We start from the raw sequence: 20931 nt of genomic DNA on the forward strand, positions 1-20931 counted from the left end.
TCCCAATAAATAAGTTTGTACTCCTTCCCTAATCCAAGCCCTCTATGTCAGTGAAGGTCACTGAGGACTGCTGCTGCATTTTCTGTAACATAAGCTTTATTCAGACACAATTACCGGCTGAGCACGAAATAGAAGGGCTCCTTTGGTGCTTACGTTTATTGTATCTGACCATTTCTGATTTTTCTTCTTTGCTACCTGCTTTGAATGGGGCCCCGTACAAAAAAGAGAAAAGAATCCAGATATCAGGGTTTTAAAATGCATCCTTTAAATAAACAAACAAATAAATAAACACCCCTCCCTCCTTGTTTGTTTGCTGATGGGTGTGTGTTCTTACAACGATGGCCTCTCTGTGTGATTTGACTGGTCACCTGAGGATTTGTGAATGGAAATGTTAGAAAGCTCAGTGCTTTGAGTGTGGAGATAAAAGAGTCTGTTCCTCAGAAGGAGTTATGTCTTAGGAGTCTCCGACTCTGCTTCTTATCACTCGGATGTGTCTCATAAAGGGGTAAAAATAGAGGCGTACAGGATTACAGAAGATGTGGCACTGGCGACCATGAAAAGGAAGCCACTGGGAAGAATGGAGGCCTGAGGCACTGAGCAGTGGTTTTAGCCCTTGAGGACTCTGCAATAACTGTGGTGGCAAAGGCCCTTTGTTTTTCTATTCTGCCACACGGCCCCAGTGGAACTGCATTCAAAATGCGATCCATCTGGTTCATTCACTGCTTTAGGCAATTAGCTGAAATCCTTTGACCTCCAAGATTGCTTTTTAAGGGTGGAGATATACTGTAGGCATGCTTGTTTTAAGAGCAGTACAATATTGTGAACTGCAGTTTACCGGGGAGTAAATTCCACAGAGCTCTATGGGACCACTTTTGAGAAAACATGTAGAGGATTGCTCTGGTGGTATTGATGACAGTTCATCTTTCAAGTACTTTATGAGAGAGAAGAGGCAGAAAAATATTTTATTAATGCACTAGAAAACTGCAGTTTTACCCAACATGCCCCTCTGTCCATTTGCTTTGACAGACATTTTGGTGTTAGTATGCAATTTTAGGGAATTTGAGTCTCTGGCATGGTTTTCTAGCTTTGTTCAGCCTCACTGAGCCTGGTTGTCCTTAGTTTTTAATCCCTTTTTTATCCCTGTGCAGGCCATACCTGAAAACTGAGAAAGAACAATAATAATAATAATAATAATAATAATAATAATAATAATAATAATAATTTATTATTTATACCCCACCCATCTGGCTGGGCTTCCCCAGCCACTCTGGGCGGCTTCCCAAAAAATATTAAAATACTGTAATACATCAAACATTAAAAGCTTCCCTAAACAGGGCTGCCTTCAGATGTCTTCTGAAAGTCTGGTAGTTGTTCTCTTTGACATCTGGTGGGAGGGCGTTCCACAGGGAGGGCGCCACTACCGAGAAGGCCCTCTGCCTGGTTCCCTGTAACTTGGCTTCTCGCGGTGAAGGAACCACCAGAAGGCCCTCGGTGCTGGACCTCAGTATCTGGGTAGAACGATGGGGGTGGAGACGCTCCTTCAGGTATACTGGACTGAGGCCGTTTAGGGCTTTAAAGGTCAGCACCAACACTTTGAATTGTGCTTGGAAACGTACTGGGAAACAATAGCAATTAAGATTCCTAAGTAGGGATGGGAGAATCTGTTAGCTTTCAGTTTCTCATTTTTTCCCAATCTTAAATTTAGTTTTCCAGGTTTCCACATCAATTTGCAATTTTGTTTTATTTTATTTTTTTTAAAAACAAGTCCTCACAATAGTTTTTCAGCATTTTAGGGCACATTTTATCTGAGTACAGTGGTACCTCAGGTTAGATATGCTTCAGGTTACATATGCTTCAGGTTACAGACTCTGCTAACCCAGAAATAGTACCTCGGGTTAAGAACTTTGCTTCAGGATGAGAACAGAAATCATGTGGTGGCAGCGGGAGGCTCCATTAGCTAAAGTGGTTTTTCAGGTTAAGAACGGACCTCCGGAATGAATTAAGTACTTAACTCGAGGTACCACTGTATACACATTTGGGCAAGTGATGCTTCCTAGCAGAATGCCTGTTGTAGCTTATTTTCAGCAATATATGCAACTCTGTGCACACTTTCCACTTCATAAAGGCATTTTTGTGCAGATGTTTGGGTTGGTTGCAAAATTCGGAGAGGTGCAAATTTCAAAGGACGTTAAAAGGCACACCGAACTGAATTTCTCCCCAGTCTCTGTGGTCGAGTTAACTGTTGCTCCAGCAGAAAAGCAACTGCGTATTGATTGATTGATTGATTGATTGATTACATTCATATTATTCCCCTTTTCTCCAAAGTGGTTCTTCCTCTCCTCATTTAATCCCCACGACAACCCTGTGAGGTAGGTTAGGCTGAAAGTGAGTGGCTGGCCCAAAGTTGCCCAGTGAGCACCATGGCTGAATGGGGATTATGAATCTCTGTTTCCCAGGTGCTAGTCTGACACTCTAACCCAACTTTTCTCAGCTTTTGGTTTCCTGGTGTTCTTGAACTACATTTTCCACCAGTTCCTGACCACTGGCCATACTGGCTAGGAATGACGGGAGTTATAGTCCAACAACCTCTAGGGATCAAAGGTTGAGAAAGTCTGCTCTAACCACTACATCACACAGTCCTCCTCCCTACTACTGCAGGTGGGAGAGAAAGCGGTCAAAAGGAAGGAGGGAGGGAGAATAAAAAAGCCACATTTGCCTTGCCTCCCAGTTGTTAACAGAAAAATCTGAGGGCTCCCTTGGACAAAAACAAAGACACCAACCAGGATAACCTGGAGCAAAACAGCAGCCTGTAGGCTTGGCCTTTATTGAATACTGTCGTGACAGGACTCCCACCCGCAACAAGATGAAGCAAAATGGAAGTCCAGAACAAAGGAAGACCCCCAAACTACACCCCTAAGACTACATCACAACTACATCACGAAAAAAGGAGGGGTTGAGGGAGGAGTTGTGGAGGTAACCTGAGTATCTTGTCACCTGGCTGGTTCCTCCTTTCCCCCTCCCCATGAGTCATTTCCAGAGGGCAAAGGGGAGTTGGCAGTATCCTGCCCCCAGAGGGAAGATCTGATCATTGTCCTTTGTTTCAGTCCATGTTGAATCCACTCCCATATGCAAGTCCTTTGTGACCTTGATGGTCTTCTGTCTGGGACCATCAAGGTTGTCATGCCAACTGGCTAGGGCTCCTGTGTATGTGCTGGTATGGTTAAGGGATTATGGCCGTCCTGTATCAAACCATCCCCCTTTGATGGTCCTTTCTTCATGGAGTAAAATAAAAGTGGACCGGTGTAAATCAGATGTATGGTTGATTTACTATGAATTTATAACAGAAACGTTGTGTATGTCGTGTGTGTGTGTCGTGTTTGTACAAACTGAACGATTTGGGGGGGGGGGTGTTCCTGCAACACATTCAGTGGTGGATCCCAAAGAATACATTCATTAATTTTTATTCAAAGTACAATTACAAATGTACTATGCCCCGATGCACCTAGAGGACAGTACGACATGGGCGTAAGAAGGTTTCTGCACACATTGCTGGGTGAAGGGCTGAGTTTCTTGATGATGTCCTTTTGCATGCTGTTCCCCTCCCTGGTCCAGCTGCCAGGCCGGGCCTTCCTGTGCAGAATGTGTCCTTAAAACCTAAAAATCGTGGTGGTTGACTGCTTGGAAGGGGGAGCAGGGCTGTTTGGAAGGGGCTACATTTAGATCTCACATCACTCCTGTTTAAAAACAGCTGCACCGGTCGCCAGTTTGTTTCTGGACCCAATTCAATGGGGTTAATGTTTAAAGCCCTAAACGACTCAGGCCCCCAATACCTGAAAGAGCACCTCATTCCCTACAGACCGTCTCAAGTGTTAAGCTCAGCCCTGGGGCAGAGGACTTTTGGTAGCTCCACCACCCTCAGAAGTTCAAAAGGCAAATGCCTGGCATGCCTATTTTAAGACCCATCCTATTTTGGTGATGCTTTTGAATTCTGGTGCTGGAGGAGACTCTTGAGAGTCCCATGGACTGCAAGAAGATCAAACCTCTCCATTCTGAAGGAAATCAGCCCTGAGTGCTCATTGGAAGGACAGATCCTGAAGCTGAGGCTCCAATACTTTGGCCACCTCATGAGAAGAGAAGACTCCCTGGAAAAGACCCTGATGTTGGGAAAGATGGAGGGCACAAGGAGACGGGGACGACGGAGGACGAGATGGTTGGATAGTGTTCTCGAAGCTACCAGCATGAGTTTGATCAAGCTGCGGGAGGCAGTGGAAGACAGGCGTGCTTGGCGTGCTCTTGTCCATGGGGTCACGAAGAGTCGGACACGACTAAATGACTAAACAACAACATTTGGGTGATCATAAGTTGCCCTGAATGCCGCGTTTTAAATTGTTCTGGTGAGGACGCATCGTTCTTCTTCTGGGAGAGTTTGTATACCTCTGGTTCCCACCCTGCACTCGGCTCTCACCTGTGGCACCTAGAAGCTGTCCACATGGGACAGTGGTCACATCCTGTGGAACGGCTTCCACTGGCCACCAAAACCAGCTGAGAGTAGCCAATGAGTTAGGGACTGTCCCTGGCTCTGGTGGATTGAGTGGACAAGACCAAGAGTGGGACCAATGGTCAAGAAGGCCTTTTCTGCACATGCTTTTAGACCAGGCATCTCAACTTGCAGCCCTCCAAATGTTTTGGACTACAACTTCCATGAACCCTAGCTAACAGGACCAGTGGTCAGGGGTGATGGGAATTGTAGTCCAAAACATCTGGAGGGCTGAAGGTTGGGGATGGTTGGGGAAGGTTGGGGAAGGTTGGGGAAGATGGAGCTCATACATCTGGGAAGGCAGCCCATCTAGGAGAGGGTAAACTCTGGTCCTAAACCTCCACTGCCTTGCGGGATATTGTCACGGTCCGGTTTACAGGCGGTCGAAGTCCTGGCGGAGAATGTCGGGACCGGGGGCAAGATGGTGGGGTGGGAGCAGGAACAAGAGTCAGGAAGCCAAGGATCCGAGGGTCAGGAAACCAGGACTCAAGAAGCCAAACGCAGGAAGTGTGTTGCTGTTTCCAAGAGCCAAAAGGAAATGCTGACCTTATATCCCTTCCTAGCTCTTGCCACCAGGTGCTGAGAGTTTTCAATCGGCCTCACCTGTACGGCCGCGCCTTGCCTCTTCAGAACAAACTTAGGAAAGCCCCAGTCCTGTGAAGCCTTACCGGTCACAGGGCCTGGCTCCTTCACCCACTCCTAACAGATATCTCCGGGAGAAGAAAAGGAGTAGGCCCTACACAAATCCAGAGTGAAGTCCCTAAGACGGTTGGTTGGCACCTTGCGTGCCTCCTTTTGGCAACTCCTGCAGCCTAGCTGATGCCAAGCATATTGCTCTGCTTTCCTTTGGACCACACCAGCGAGGCTGAGAGTGGCGGGTCCTGTTGTCTGAGCAGCCCAAGACCCCCAGACACACTGCCCAGGCTTGCACCCCAGGGAGGTAACTTCAGTGCTGCTAATGCAGCAAAAAACAACACAAGAGGCAGCAGTTATAAATTACCAGTCTCTGCAGCCACAGTTTAGGACCTTAGAGCATAGTTGTCAACCGTCCCTTATTTGGCGGGAAACTCCCTTATCCCAGCGCTGTTTCCCGCTGCTGTCCCTTATTGATGATGTCCCTTAAATTTCCCGGGTTTCAAAGGAAGCAGCACCTCTCCCTCCCTCCCTGCCTGCCAGGTAGGAGGAAGGCTCCAACTGTGTTGCTTGGCTGCGTTGCTCACCCAATAAGGAGTCTAAGAACGACTGGGAGGTGGAGCTTGCATGCCTTGTGCCGATCAAATCGGCCGCGTTGCCTGGGGACTCGCCTTTGCTCAGCGCTTCCCAGCGGAGAGGTGATGGTGGTTTTCCTTGCTGCATCCCCTTTGCTGGGTTGCTGCGCTGTGGGAACCACCGCTTGAGGCTTCGTTTGGCTGCTGGCTGGGCTTTCTGCCTTTGGCTCGGAGGGGCTCAGAAGTTGAACATACCTGTGCTTGGAAAATCCCTTATTTTGGCTGCTGGTCCCTTATTTTCAAATCTGTAAGTTGACAGCTATGCCTTAGGGCAAAGTGTGGGTAATAAATTAAATTAAATTCCCTCACCTTCGCTCCCCTTCTCTGCCAAATAGCTTGTTGACAAAATTTTAAAGACTTTGTACTTGCCGTCTCAACAGCTCCCCTTTGGGTTAAAGTGCTGCAGAATTTCAAGCTGCTAAATGTATCTTTTATTACTATCTGGCAAACAGGGGGAAATAATAATTTGAAACGAGAAAACGTCAATATTCTGGAAAACAAAAGAGGGGAGATGGTATTATATGGGCTTAGAAACAGGATGTAGACCTCGACATTGTCACGGGGAAAGGAAAATGGGAAGGAACATGGTTACAACGCAACGGACATGCTGACAAAACGAAATGTTTCGTAAGACTACTGCCTCAAATTGCCAATATTTCTATGCTCAGCCTCAGGAAGAATGAAGAGACAACGCAAAAAGGCACAATTAGAAGTTCATGAAGGCATGTGGATCGGGTGGCCAGTGTCCTAAGCAGATCTAGCATGGACCGTGAGATGCATCAAACTCAAATACTAGTAGACACATTTGCAATACCAAGGTGGGTGGGCATCGAGGGGACCTGCTAATGCAATAGGCCTAAGAGAAGCTGTAGCTGTTCCAATTTTTCCGTTTTGGTCTCAGATTCTCTCTCTGTGTGTCTGTCTGTCTCTTGAGAGAGAGAAAGGTAGGTGTCAGCTTGGAAGACAACCGTTCGCATACTCAGCCATTTATTTCCAACAAGTGCCATTCTATGAAATATCTGCAGAGATATTTCCACCGCTTGGTTCAGTTATGAAGGAGAGGTCCTCTGCTCTCCTACCTACAGCCACATTCTGCTACCTTCATCCCTTCGTACTGGTATTTCAGAGTGGGCGTCCCGGCATCGTCATTGTAAAGCAAGGAAATGGCTTCCAGCTTGGTGGGAACGCAACAAGCCTTGGCTGCTTTCTTGGGGTTCTTGTAGTGAACCAAGGTCTGGATGATAGCGTGTTTGGTCGGGGTGACGTTATCGGTCAAAGGAAAGAAGCAGCCCCCTTTGCACTCAAACGCCTCATAATCCGAGGGCGCAATGATCCAATTCCAGCCAATTTCTTTGAAGTTGACGTGAAGAGACGTTCTCCGACAGTGGTTGCTTTCAACGCTGCGTTTGCTTCTAGATGGAGAACGGTGGCTTCCGCCGACAGGCAACACATTCTGCTTGTGAACAGTGTCGTTCTTAAGCACGCTCTCCTGTTCGTGCGCCATCATCTCCTGAAGTTCCCTGTGGTTCTCCTTGATTCTGTTGCCATTATCGTTGGAAAACACTATCAGCAAGGGCAAACCATTGGACTCAGGTGTTACACTGATGTGCGGCTTCCCACAGGGGGGCTCCCTCTGAACATGACTTTCCACGGTGATCTGCAGCTGGCTGGTAGTCCTTGCTTTCTCCGCCTTGACCCATCTTTTCACAGTGCCAGACATATCAAACATCACCCAGCCGCATTCGTGGATTTCTTTGGAGACTAGGAACGATTGGGCCTCTTTTGGTTTCTCCCAGGGATCCCCTCCTAGACTGCCGTAGATGACCACGTTTCCCTGAAGGCGAGAGAAACACTCTGGCTCTTCCTGGCAGGCAGCGTGGATCCGAAGCTCAGCTCTGGTGACTTCTTCATGCCATGGGATGGAGACGTTGAAAAGCAAGATGTATTTCTGAAATGGATCCATTTCCCCTGAGGCAATATCTGTGGGAGAAAATTGATAAGCATTGTTACCACAGCTCTCTGTTGTTGCGGGGTGGGAGATATGAAACGTAGGCAACCCAGTCCATTGGGTGGGGTACTACTACTACTACTAATAATAATAATAATAACCATCATTATAATCATCACCATCACCATCATTGCTTTTTTGTGGGGGGACACAGGGGTATGCATACCCTAAATACAGTGGTGCCCCGCAAGACGAAAGCTTCGCAAGATGGAAAACCCGCTAGACGAAAGGGTTTTCCATTTTGGAGGTGCTTCGCAAAACGAATTTGCTATGGGCTTGCTTCGCAAGACGAAAATGTCTTGCGAGTTCCTGCGGGGGTTTTTCCCCTCCCCCCCCTTTTTCCCAAGCCGCTAAGCCACTTAACAGCTGATCCGCTAAGCCGCTTATCAGCTGATCTGCTAAGCCCGCTAAGCCGCTAATAGCGCTAATCCGCTAAGCCGCTAATGGGCTTGCTCCGCAAGACGAAAAAAACCGCAAGACAAAGAGACTCGCGGAAGGGATTCTATTCGTCTTGCGAGGCACCACTGTATTTTGTGAATCTAAGTTTGGCCTCATTGAGGGGCAGTATTTCAATATGAGTAGGAAAATGAAAGTACCCCTAAACATTTTTTTAGAAAAAAGCACTGTTGTTGATGATGATGATGTTTGTTTTACTATTATTATTATTAGGAAAAGGTCTTAGACCTGCATCTTAATTGATGGCTTGCTGCTGGTGGTGTTACAAGTTCTCATGTAAATCAAAATAGTAGCAAATATTCTGCTTGCAGCCAGTAGACAACATTTTATGGGTGAAATTAGAGATTATTTTAATATTTCTAACAGACCTACTATGACAGCGAGGTTCAGTATCTAAAGCCTCCATCTCCTATTGTTGTGGAATGATTTCAGTTCATTAAAAGAAAATTGCCTGGCAAAGAGAGAGAGAGATCTAGACCCTCCCAGTGTCCCTATTTTCCTGGGACAGTCCCGGATTTACAGAGGCCGCCCTGGTTTCTGATGTGATCCTGGAATGTCCCACTTTTCCTTAGGACGTCCCTGTTTTCACTGGAGAAATGTTGGAGGGTATGGAGTTATGCGGCCCCTGAGCCAAGGAAATAAGTATTTATACAACTTTTAGAAGGCACCTGAAGGCAGCCCTGAATAGGAAAGTTTTTTAAAAAATGTTTTATTATGTTTTTATATACAGTGGACCCTCTAGTTATGTACCGCTCTGGTTACGTAACTTTCAGGTTAGGAATGCGGCATGTGCAGGAGCGCTCAATCACTCCATGTGCGTGCTCAGAAGTGCCGCCTCTGCCTACGGACTTTTCAGGATGCGGACGGACCCCCGGAATGAATTTAATTCATATTTGGAGGGTCCACTGTAAGTGGTACCTTGGGTTAAGTACTTAATTCATTCCAGAGGTCCGTTCTTAACCTGAAACTGTTCTTAACCTGAAGCACCACTTTAGCTAATGAGGCCTCCCGCTGCCGCCGCACCGCCAGAGCACGATTTCTGTTCTCATCCTGAAGCAAAGTTCTTTTTTTAAAAAAATAATATTTATTAGAAGTTTAAAAGTTACACAAAAAAGAAAAAAGAAGAGAAAAGAGAAGGAAAAAAAAAGAATAAAAAGTTACATAGTAAGAAAGCAAAAAAAAAAACACCACACACACAATACATCAAAACACAAAAAAGCACAAGAACAATTAAAAACACATCCAATATTTATCCTTATCTTTCATTAACTTATTTCCTCGACCTCATCACACCTCCCATTTTTGTATTCCAGTTATTAATTATATCAGCAAATCCTTTCCGTCTTTCACTGCTTTCTATCTTTAAGTTATCTTAATTTATTTTTACCTTATCTTATCATCAAAACCTTAAAATTTATTTATACTTAACTCCTTATAATATTTCTACTAAAGTCATGTAATTTCATTCCAACATTACCTAACATTCATTAATTTTACAATATTTCTCTAAATAGATTTTTAATTTTTTTTCCAATCTTCTTCCACCGTCTCTTCTCCCTGGTCTCGGATTCTGTCAGTCCTTTCTGTCAGTTCTACATAGACCATCAACCTGGTGATCTTCTATCCGAGGCTCTTAACTCTTCTCCATGTCCCTTCTGCAGGTCTTCTCTGAAGCAAAGTTCTTAACCTGAAGCACTATTTCTGGGTTAGCGGAGTCTGTAACCTGAAGCGTATGTAACCTGAAGTGTATGTAACCCAAGGTACCACTGTATGTTGGAAGCTGCCCAGAGTGGCTGGGGCAACTCAGCCAGATGGGTGAGGTATAAATATCATAATCATCACCACCACCACCCCGATTGAATAGGATGTCCCTATTTTCATCAGAGAACTGTTGGAGGTTATGGGCTTGTGTTTCTCTCAGGATGAATGGGCCCCCCTTCCCTGCCCTGAAAGTGGGGAGGGCATCAATGAAAAAAGCCCAGGGTTTTCCCAAAACGTTTGCCTGTTAATTGGGCTGGCAGCAGAATCACCAGCCATACTAGCAATGGCACCCTCCATTGTGCTTGAGGCAAAAGGGTAATTTTTTTGGGGGGGGAGGGGAGAAAACCAGGAGAAGGCATGCAACATACTAAGTGGTGTTCCGCAACAGAGAGGAACACCTTGGGGGTTCAAGAGGAACAGCTGTAGGCTACTGTCACTGCTCTCCAACATCTGCCGCCTGAGACCAATGTCCCACCCTGTCTAATGGTAAGGCCAGCCCTGATCCCAGTTTATACATAAAGGTCTCACGCTGATGGATCAGTTTCAGGCACCACAGAACAAATTATATATCCTAGCCACTAGCATTTGGTAGATTATTGGCCAGCTATCTGCCCATGAACAAGCAGCGAAGGACTTCACTGTGGCACAAATCAAACACATGCACACTCAGCAGCCAAACTGGATAAAGCCCAAGAAATCACAGGTTGATTTCTCTGCTCCTCCTTCCATCTACCTAGTAATGGCCTCCTTGTGGGACGCGGGTGGCGCTGTGGTCTAAACCACTGAGCCTCTTGGGCTTGCTGATCAGAAGGTTGGCGGTTCGAATCCCCGCGACGGGGTGAGCTCCCGTTGCTCTGTCCCAACTCCTGCCAACCTGGCAGTTTGAAAGCACATCAAAGTGCAAGTAGATAAATAGGTACTGCTGCGGCGGGAAGGCAAACGGCGTTTCTGTGCGCTCTGGTTTCTGTCATGGTGTGCCGTTGCGCCAGAAGCTGTTTAGTCATGCTGGCCACATGAACTGGGAAGCTGTCTGTGTACAAACGCCGGCTCCCTCGGCCTGAAAGTGAGATGAGCGCTGCAACCCCACAGTCGCCTTTGACTAGACTTGACTGTCCAGGGGTCCTTTACCTTTACCTAATGGCCTTCTATGAGGACTGCACCATGACATGGCAAGGGATGAGGGGAGTAATTCAGGCATGCACTTTGGGGGGGCGGGGGGAGAGAATTTCCACTTAACTTTCTGCCCCTTGTGGAATAAGCGAATAGAATTGCTGAGCACATTTTATTATTATTATTATTATTATTATTATTATTATTATTATTAATTAATTAATTATTTGAATTTATATACTGCCTTTCATTTGAAGATACCAGGGCAGTTCACAACATAATACAGTGGTAAAGGTAAAGGTACCCCTGCCCGTACGGGCCAGTCTTGACAGACTCTAGGGTTGTGCGCTCATCTCACTCTAGAGGCCGGGAGCCAGCGCTGTCTGCAGACTTGCACCCGGGGGTGCTTTCGAATTGCTAGGTTGGCAGGTGCTGGGATCAAACGACGGGAGTGCACCCCGCCGCGGGGATTTGAACCGCCGACTCTGCGGTCGGCAAGTCCTAGGCGCTGAGGTTTTACCCACAGCGCCACCCGCGTCCCTAATACATGGTACCTCGGGTTAAGTACTTAATTCGTTCCGGAGGTCCGTTCTTAACCTGAAACTGTTCTTAACCTGAAGCACCACTTTAGCTAATGGGGCCTCCTGCTGCTGCACGATTTCTGTTCTCATCCTCAAGCAAAGTTCTTAACCTGAAGCACTATTTCTGGGTCAGCGGAGTCTGTAACCTGAAGAAGCATATGTAACCTGAAGCGCATGTAACCTGAGGTACCACTGTAATGCAAAACGAGAGCAAACAAAAAATACATAACCAGAACCAAAACAAACCAATAACCTTAACGATCATAATTATTTTGCTGTCTGAATTCTATTCCTGGCAGCGTTCCCAGGGGCACCAACTTCTCAAGAAAGTTGAGGGGGCCCAACCAAAAAAACTGGGGGGGGGGGCGCAAAGTGCCTTAGCCCCCAGGAACTGGCGCCTACAATTGTTCCTGAAATGTGGTCCTAGTTGCTATTCTTTTAATTAGTTTCACTTTTTTTAAAAAGCACCCTATGGTGTCTTCACGTTGGTGCAAAGTGGAAAGCATTTTCGGGTCTCCCTTGAAGCATAGCAAATAAAGATGGTCTCAAAGCTCAGATTGGGGTTGTTTTTTTATTTAATAGGGCTGTCATATTTCAATAATTGAAAATCTGGACACAAACGTTAATGAGCAAAATGGTTTTTGGCAAAGTTGCTGAGATTTTTTTGGGGGGGGGGGCGCAACACTGTTAAGTTTTTGAGTTTTCCGCAAAGTCCCCCCCCCCCCCCGCAAAATCTCAAAAATCTCTACTCTTTGACATGGAATTTCCCCGGACATTACAGCCCAGCTGAAATTCTGAATGTGTGGCAACCCCAATTTCTTGAAAACCAGAGCTAATTTTAAAACCCTATTGAAGTATCGTGGTTTGGGCACTACAAGAAACAGGAACTTTCACTGGGGAGACAATTGACATCAGGAATAAACTCAGAAGGTTGGCTGGCTGTTCAGTTGGCAGGGGCAGAGGGCCAGAGATGTTTTGACAAGTAAGCCCTAGATTACATTATCAGTTTGCTGCTGGTATCTGATTTCTTCTTGGTTTAAAAAGAAAACAACATCTTTTATATTATACAGTGGTACCTCAGGTTACATACGCTTCAGGTTACATACGCTTCAGGTTACACACTCCGCTAACCCAGAAATAGTGCTTCAGGTTCAGAAATTTGCTTCAGGATGAGAACAGAAATCGGTCTCCGGTGGCACGGTGGCAGCAGGAGGCCCCATTAGCTCAAGTGGTGCTTCAGATTAAGAACAGTTTCAGGTTAAGAACAGACCTCCAGAATGAATTAAGTACTAAACCTGAGGTACCACTGATAGAGCAAGTAACTACAGCTGCAATTTCATAAACACTTAGTGTAAGATCCATTGAACTTAATAGGACTTACTTTTGAGTAGGCACACAAAGGATTCCACTGTAGGATTCCTACCCACCGGGAAAACCAAGCCCACACACTGCGGAAGAAAACCCTCATACCTTCAGGACTGAAGCTACGGACAATGTTGGATATGGGGCTGGAAGACTTGTCCTTGGTATATCGATTGTACAAATCAATCATGAATTGGGGTGGCTCCTCTTTCATCTTCTCCTGTGAAGGTATCTCTGATAGGTTCAAGTTCCTCAAGAAATCGGCTTTCAGATTCTCCAGGAAAGCCTGAAAGTCAAAAGGGGCCTCTTCATCCATATTCCCAAGGTCACCAGAGTGTTCAGGGGAGTTTCCCGCGGTGAGTAATCCACTCCTAACATCCACAGGTTTGCTGTTGGTCAGGTGGACGAAGACGACATTCACAAGAGCCAAGGCACCAAAGCAGTACATTTTGCATGTGCTTCGTTCTCCGGTGGGGGAAAAGCCAACAGAGATCCAGGAACGTCTTGTCCGATTAGAGTCTGAGGAGTGAGTAGGGGAGCAAAGCCGAAAGCTAGACACTTTCTGAAGCTGTGTGGCGGCCGCTCTTTTCCCCAGCCCCAGACCCTTGTGAATTGTCAAGTAGACTGGTCATACACTTGCCCTTATCTCAGCGATTGATGCTAACATTTCAGTCCCTTATCTATTGCGGCTCTTCACTAATGAAGATTCTATAAACATGCGGACGAGCACATATGGCTCATGAAAGCCCACGATGGAATCTATGTTCTCCTTTGGGGGGTCATTGTTGCTTAATGATGTCCCGTTGTCACTTCCTTGCCAGCGACAATATGTATTTTAGGATGCCTGATAGGAGGCGTGGAGGGGGAGGGGAGGGAGGTTTGTTTTCCTAGATTCCCGCAGCAAAATATTAACACCCCCACTACAGATCCAAAGTTCCTTAAAATACTTTCCAAACGGTGCCAATGTGCTCTTATGTAAGACACAATCCTAGGTAAAGGTAAAGGTACCCCTGCCCGTACGGGCCAGTCATGTCCGACTCTAGGGTTGCGTGCTCATCTCGCTCTAGAGGCCGTGAGCCGGCGCTGTCCGAAGACACTTCCAGGTCACGTGGCCAGCGTGACGAAGCTGCAGCTGGCGAGCCAGCACCAGCGCAGCACACGGAAACGCCATTTACCTTCCCGCTATAAAGCGGTACCTATTTATCTACTTGCACTTAAGAGTGCTTTCAAACTGCTAGGTGGGCAGGAGCAGGGATCGAACGACGGGAGCTCACCCGGCTGCGGGGATTCGAACCGCCGACCATACGTTCGGCAAGTCCTAGGCACTGAGGTTTTACCCACAGCGCCACCCACATCCCAAGACACAATCCTATGATGATGCAAATACCCGTAAAGGGGACTCATTTATCAGCTAAGCGCTATTGTTTGTACACAGAAGATGATCTGCTTTCTGTCATCTCTCTCCCCCCCCCCCCAGGACTGTCAGTTATCACTTGGGTGGATATGATGGCAATTCCTTGGTTTTCTGGTAAGTAACAAACATTATTATTGTCCAGCAGCGCCTTATAGACCAACTAAGTTTGTTCTTGGTATAAGCTTTCGTGTGCATGCACACTTCTTCAGATACACGAAAGCTTCTACCAAGAACAAACTTAGTTGGTCTCTAAGGTGCACGGGTGGCACTGTGGGTTAAACCACAGAGCCTAGGACATGCCGATCAGAAGGTTGGTGGTTCGAATCCCCGCGACGGGGTGAGCTCCCGTTGCTCGGTCCCTGCTCCTGCCAACCTAGCAGTTCGAAAGCACGTCAAAGTGCAAGTAGATAAATAGGTACCGCTGCGGCGGGGAGGTAAACAGCATTTCCGTGCACTGCTCTGGTTCGCCAGAAGCAGCTTAGTCATGCTGGTCACATGACCTGGAAGCTGTCTGTGGACAAACGTCGGCTCCCTCGGCCTATAGAGCGAGATGAGCGCCGCAATCCCAGAGTCGGCCACGACTGGACCTAATGGTCAGTGGTCCCTTTACCTTTAAGGTGCTACTGGACAATTTTTTTTATTGTTTATTTATATTTCGACTGCGTCAGACCAGCACGGTTACCTACCTGAATCTATTATTATTATTATTATTATTATTATTATTATTATTATTATTATTATTTTGTTGGGAGCTGCCCAGAATACCTGGGGCAACCCACTCAGATGGGCGGCAATAATAAATAATAAATTGTTATTGTTATGTAGCCTTTCTGCACACAAAGCTTCCTTCCTTAGATATACGGTAATGCTTTCCAACATGAAGCTCTTTATGGTGCTCAGGCAAGCCTCTGAGGGAATCAAGTTCTATGGCACAGTCGCTGGACATTGATTTGTGATGAGAAGAAAACAGTCTGTGCATATTGTTACAAAAGTCGGGTGCCTGCCCCTCTCTCTGCTGAGCAGTGGCCAGAGCCCATGAGGTCCCAGGCAACCCCACGGAGACCTGTGTTCCTTTGGAGAACGGAAGACACGGTCGAGACTGTCGCGGCTTTAAGAAATGTGCTTTCTTCACTTATTTACACTTTCAGTCTGCATGGAAGAGAGTCCAGGTCTTACAGCAAGGCCATTTCAAGAGGGGCTTGTCCCTCACAGTTGTGCAGAGCTGGAGTCTAAGGCATCTCTCCCAGCCTGCCTTCAGCCAGCCTGCCCAAGATGGATCTCAGCTCTTCTTCCTGCTTCTTCCTCCCACCATCCCTTGCTTCCACACTCCCCATCACCTTGGTAACCTCTTACTCCCCAAGCCATTCCTCCCAAATGGTCCACCAACCCCTTTTGTCATGTTAACAGGTTTGCTCTTCACTAAATCAGCCAGGCTGGTTTGCATGAGCCAGCCCAGGGATTCCCTGTTAAAATGCATCTCTGGGTTATTTGTGGGGCCTGCCTGGTGTTTTTACATGAGTAGAATGTGTGCTTCTATTTAAAATGCACCTCTGGGTTATTTGTGGGGCATGGGAATTCTTTTTTTCTTTCTTTCATATCCTAACGTAAAGACAGCCCTGGCTTGTGTGCTTTGTGTGTACTCACTTGGCTGGCCTCATCCAAGAGCCCTGAGTTTCATTCGACAGCTCCCAGACCAAATAAGGCCTACTCAGCCTTTTGGAAACTTCTAAACCTCTGCTTAAGAAGATCAAACCTATCCATTCTTAAGGAAATCAGCCCTGAGTGCTCACTGGAAGGACAGATCCTGAAGCTGAGGCTCCGATACTTTGGCCACCTTATGAGAAGAGAAGACTCCCTGGAAAAGACCCTGATGTTGGGAAAGATGGAGGGCACAAGGAGAAGGGGACGACAGAGCACGAGATGGTTGGACAGTGTTCTCGAAGCTACCAGCATGAGTTTGACCAAGCTGCGGGAGGCAGTGGAAGACAGGAGTGCCTGGCGTGCTCTGGTCCAGGGGGGCACGAAGAGTCGGGCACGACTAAACAACAACACCGACAACAACAAACCTCTGCTTTCCTCCGTGTACTGGAGCTAAGATAGGAACCCTTTCAAAATCTGGAGGAGACCTCATTCGGATGATTGAATCATGTCACCTTTGCTGTTTGTTTGAAAGAGACGCAGTGCCTCTCTGGCTGCATTTAGTATTGTGACCTCCTGACCTGAGTGGAGAGCTGTGGCAGAGAGCCCTGCCCTGGACGGAAGGAGAAATGTCTCCTGTTCCCATTCTTTAAGAAGGGGGTTCCTCACGCAGGTGTGTGATATTAATTGGGAAATAATGATTCACCATGCATAGTGCTTTCCTACATTTCCTTTTGCTATACTAACATTCTACCTATCTAGGCACATATATCTCTGTGAGTTCAACTTCTTAGTATAAATTCTAGAATCATAGAATCATAGAATCATAGAGTGGGAAGAGACCACAAGGGCCATCGAGTCAACCCCCTGCCAAGCAGGAAACACCATCAGAGCACTCCTGACATATGGTTGTCAAGCCTCTGCTTAAAGACCTCCAAAGAAGGAGACTCCACCACACTCCTTGGCAGCAAATTCCACTGTCGAACAGCTCTTACTGTCAGGAAGTTCTTCCTAATGTTTAGGTGGAATCTTCTTTCTTGTAGTTTGGGTCCATTGCTCCGTGTCTGCTTCTCTATAGAATCTGCATGAATGGACCAGATTCTGCATGGAAATACTGTGTTTGTGTACGTACGCAAGTGAAGATGTGTCCGTTTCTTATCCCGGAAACACAGTTTTCCTTTAAAAATTCTTAGGAGGTTGAGCTTTGGGGGGGTGACGCTAAATATAGAAGAATATGGTAAACAACATTATCTCTGTTATGCAAGTTAAGAAAGCACCGGAAGACAAAATGTGTAACCAATACCCCCACCGCTGAGGAATATTGCAATTTCAAGTCCACTCATCCAATGCTGATCAAATGCTAGTTGCGTATACACGTGCCAAATTTATTGGCATGTACAGGCGTATTGGGGTATCCTGTTAACACAATGTATCTGCCCAAATTAAGGAGCAGAACAGCCAGAGAGTTCATTTTGTAGGGCTCTGGAATGCCTGGAATGACTCTGACAGCTTTCACAATGCTCTGGATTGTGGCACAGTTCGATGGCCGTAAGATCTGGAAGAGAGGAGGAAATCATTACTGCTTCTTGGCAAGGGAGTGCCTTTCCCAGCATGGTTGGAGAGTCTGGCACCGAGGGAAGGGAAGCTGTGAATGACCGGTGGCAAAGAGACGGGCCTTTATCAGCAAAGGAGTGAAAGCGAGCCCCCTTTCAGGTGATACAGGCTTTTGTGGTGATAACCACAGTGCCCATAACCACCTCCAGCACACGGTGTCTGGGGAAAGCTGTGAAGCGGCTCAGTTGCAGCCACCCATTTGTTTGAATCACCTGCCCTCTTAACTCCTGTCTGTTGGAGGGAGATGGACTGGGTTGGTTCAAGGAGAGATCAATGGTCCTGAAATATACTCGGAGTCGAGAGTGGATTTCATGCTCTTTATTCAGCTCATAGTGATGAGGAGGTATATGTTCCCCCAAAGTATCTGCTTTATATACATTATTTACACAATGGGCTGCACGTGATTGGCTAATTCTGGAATTCTCCTGTAGGCCAATCAGGTTGTGGATTCACTTCCACTGGAGGTGGATTGGGTGGCTCCTGCAGACCAATCATACTGCTGCATTGTTCTAGGACCAATCAGACTGCTGCATTCTGAATCCTATTGTTCTAGGACCAAACAGACTGCTGCATTTTGGATCCTATTCAACTCAGTACATAGCAGCTTTGTTGGAACAGAGTGAGGTACCAACTGCCTTGACATTCTTAAAGAGGACTTCCCAAGACCCAGGAGAGTTAAGGATGTAATTTTTGGGATATTCCATTACAAAGGCTTAGGTAACTCCGAGACTGACAGTATTTTGTACTAGGGATTTGAGAACGTCAGGTTTCTGCAGCTAAAATGGCTTAGCAAATGCACTTTTAAAAGAATTGGGCTCTTTTGAAGTTAGGAAAGTGAAGGGGAACGGCACTGAAAAATGTAAAAGGTAAACGTAAAGGACCCCTGACAGTTAAGTCCAGTCACAAACAGCTCTGGGGTTGCAGCGCTCATCTCGCTTTACAGGCCAAGGGAGCCGGCGTTTGTCCGCAGACAGTTTTTCCGGGTCATGTGGCCAGAAACCAGAGCAGTGCACGGAAATGTCATTTACCTTCCCGCCAGAGCGGTACCTATTTATCTATTTGCACTTTTTGGGGTGCTTTTGAACTGCTAGGTTGGCAGGAGCTGGGGCCGAGCAACGGGAGCTCACTCTGTTGCGGGGATTTGAACCGCGACCTCCTGATTGGCAAGCCCGAGAGGCTCAGTGGTTTAGAACACAGCACCACCCGCGTCCCACTGAAAAATGTAGGGCAAACAAAATATTCACAGAGAAATGTGTAAATGCCATGCAAGCAAATGAGGATGAGGGCTCAGTAGAGACTGGATATAATCTTAACCTCTGTGTAACCAAATGAGAAGGTACGCGGGTGGCGCTTTGGGTTAAGCCTAGGACTTGCCGATCAGAAGGTCGGCGGTTCGAATCCCTGCAACGGGGTGAGCTCTCGTCGATCTGTCCCTGCTCCTGCCAACCTAGCAGTTTGAAAGACGTCAAAGTGAAAGTAGATAAATAGGTACCGCTCCGGCGGGAAGGTAAATGGCATTTCCGTGCGCTGCTCTGGTTCGCCAGAAGCTGTTTAGTCATGCTGGCCACATGACCCAGAAGCGGTACGCCGGCTCCCTCGGCCAGTAAAGCAAGATGAGCGCCGCAACCCCAGAGTTGGTCACGACTGGACCTAATGGTCAGGGGTCTCTTTACCTTTTTTAACCAAATGAGGGTGAATGTTCAATAAACAGGTCATCTGGAAAAGCCCTTACATGGTGCAAACTTTGGATGGGGTAGCTGTGGAGAATGTTTCCTTGTTGCGCCTTCCTGGAAAACACATGCTGTGAGATGTTCTGTACTTCAAATGTCTAAAGGTGAAGTTGCACTATGGAGATAGTATTTAGGAAAGCGAGTTGGGTGGTTCTGTTTAAAACTCTTCTGCTTTGAAAGACCAACTTCTGCTGGGCTTCGGGACAGCTGAAGAGGCACCTCTAGAGAGGTATGCTGCTTCCTTTCGTATCATCTTTCTTTTTTGTTTTCCGAACAACCGGGATGGATGCAAGCAGACTCCTCTCGCCAGCTCAAGCAGCCCAACCAGCATGCCTGTCACACTTACATATTAATCAGTGAAAGTTAATTTGCGAGAACGTTAATGAATACAAATTGCTCCCAAAGGCTCTGTGCGGGGCCTGCGATACATTATTCCTCCTCTAAGCAATAATGGGTCTTATTATCTTCCAATGAGAGACTACTGTCAAGGCACTGAAGGATGGACAGAGATGATGAAGACAAATGATCTCGTTTAGATGTACGCGGTTCAATCAGAGCTGCGGCTTGTCATTCTCAGTAATTGGAGACAGGTGCTGGGGACAACAAGCAGCCAAGCGTGTGAAAACACACACACACACACACACACACGAACTTTGCCTCCTTCATGAGACTTTGAGAACAGCTAACCACAGCCTTTATAGAAGCTCCTCAGTCTAAGTAAGTTTCCATCATTGCTTGCCCAAGACCAGACTTCCACACTTCAGTGACCAGCACAATTTAGAAAAATGTAGCAACTACCGTGGTACCTCAGGTTACATACGCTTCAGGTTACATACGCTTCAGGTTACAGACTCCGCTAACCCAGAAATAGTGCTTCAGGTTAAGAACTTTGCTTCAGGATGAGAACAGAAATCGGGCTCCTGCGGCGCGGCAGCAGCCGGAGGCCCCATTAGCTAAAGTGGTGCTTCAGGTTAAGAACAGTTTCAGGTTAAGTACAGACCTCCCGAACGAATTAAGTACTTAACCTGAGGTACCACTGTATTATAAACTTACTTTTTGAAGGCTTTAAAATAAGTTGGGCAGCCCAACTTATAGGTGGTACTGTACACAATCCTTACAAATGTCAACAAATGACAGTTTGACTTTACCTCCGAAGGCACATTCTTCCTTCGTCTCCCGTGACAGACGGATGCCAACTAGGGGTACAGGTGAGCAATGAACACCACTTTCAACCCACAGTTAGGGGCAGGTGCAGTGCTTTTCTTGTAGAAAGAGGTGCTGCTACACACCATGAAGTTGTTACAGCAAGTGCCACACTTTAAGCCAGCACTTTCCTTTCAGCAAAAAAAAAAAAAAGTACCCTTGAGAACTCCCAGGGGAGAAAAATCACTGGCTGGGTGATATATTGATATATCAACCAAAACTGGTTAGAAGTCCATATCATGATATTGG

The 20931-nt window shown here is 46.7% G+C and overlaps 1 protein-coding gene across 1 annotated transcript; it reads right to left on the reverse strand.

The window, feature by feature from the left end:
- Positions 1 to 6291: 6291 nt before the first annotated feature.
- Positions 6292 to 13674, reverse strand: GDF2 (growth differentiation factor 2). The gene is made up of 2 exons (XM_083441188.1): positions 13192 to 13674; positions 6292 to 7785 (listed from the first exon to the last, which is right to left on the reverse strand). Exons 1-2 carry the CDS (start codon positions 13529 to 13531, stop codon positions 6881 to 6883), a joined length of 1245 nt encoding a protein of 414 aa, XP_083297314.1. The 5' UTR covers positions 13532 to 13674; the 3' UTR covers positions 6292 to 6880.
- Positions 13675 to 20931: the final 7257 nt, after the last annotated feature.

Source organism: Podarcis tiliguerta (genome assembly GCF_965153285.1).
Source record: "Podarcis tiliguerta genome assembly, chromosome: 5".
NCBI classification, from domain to species: Eukaryota; Metazoa; Chordata; class Lepidosauria; order Squamata; family Lacertidae; genus Podarcis; species Podarcis tiliguerta.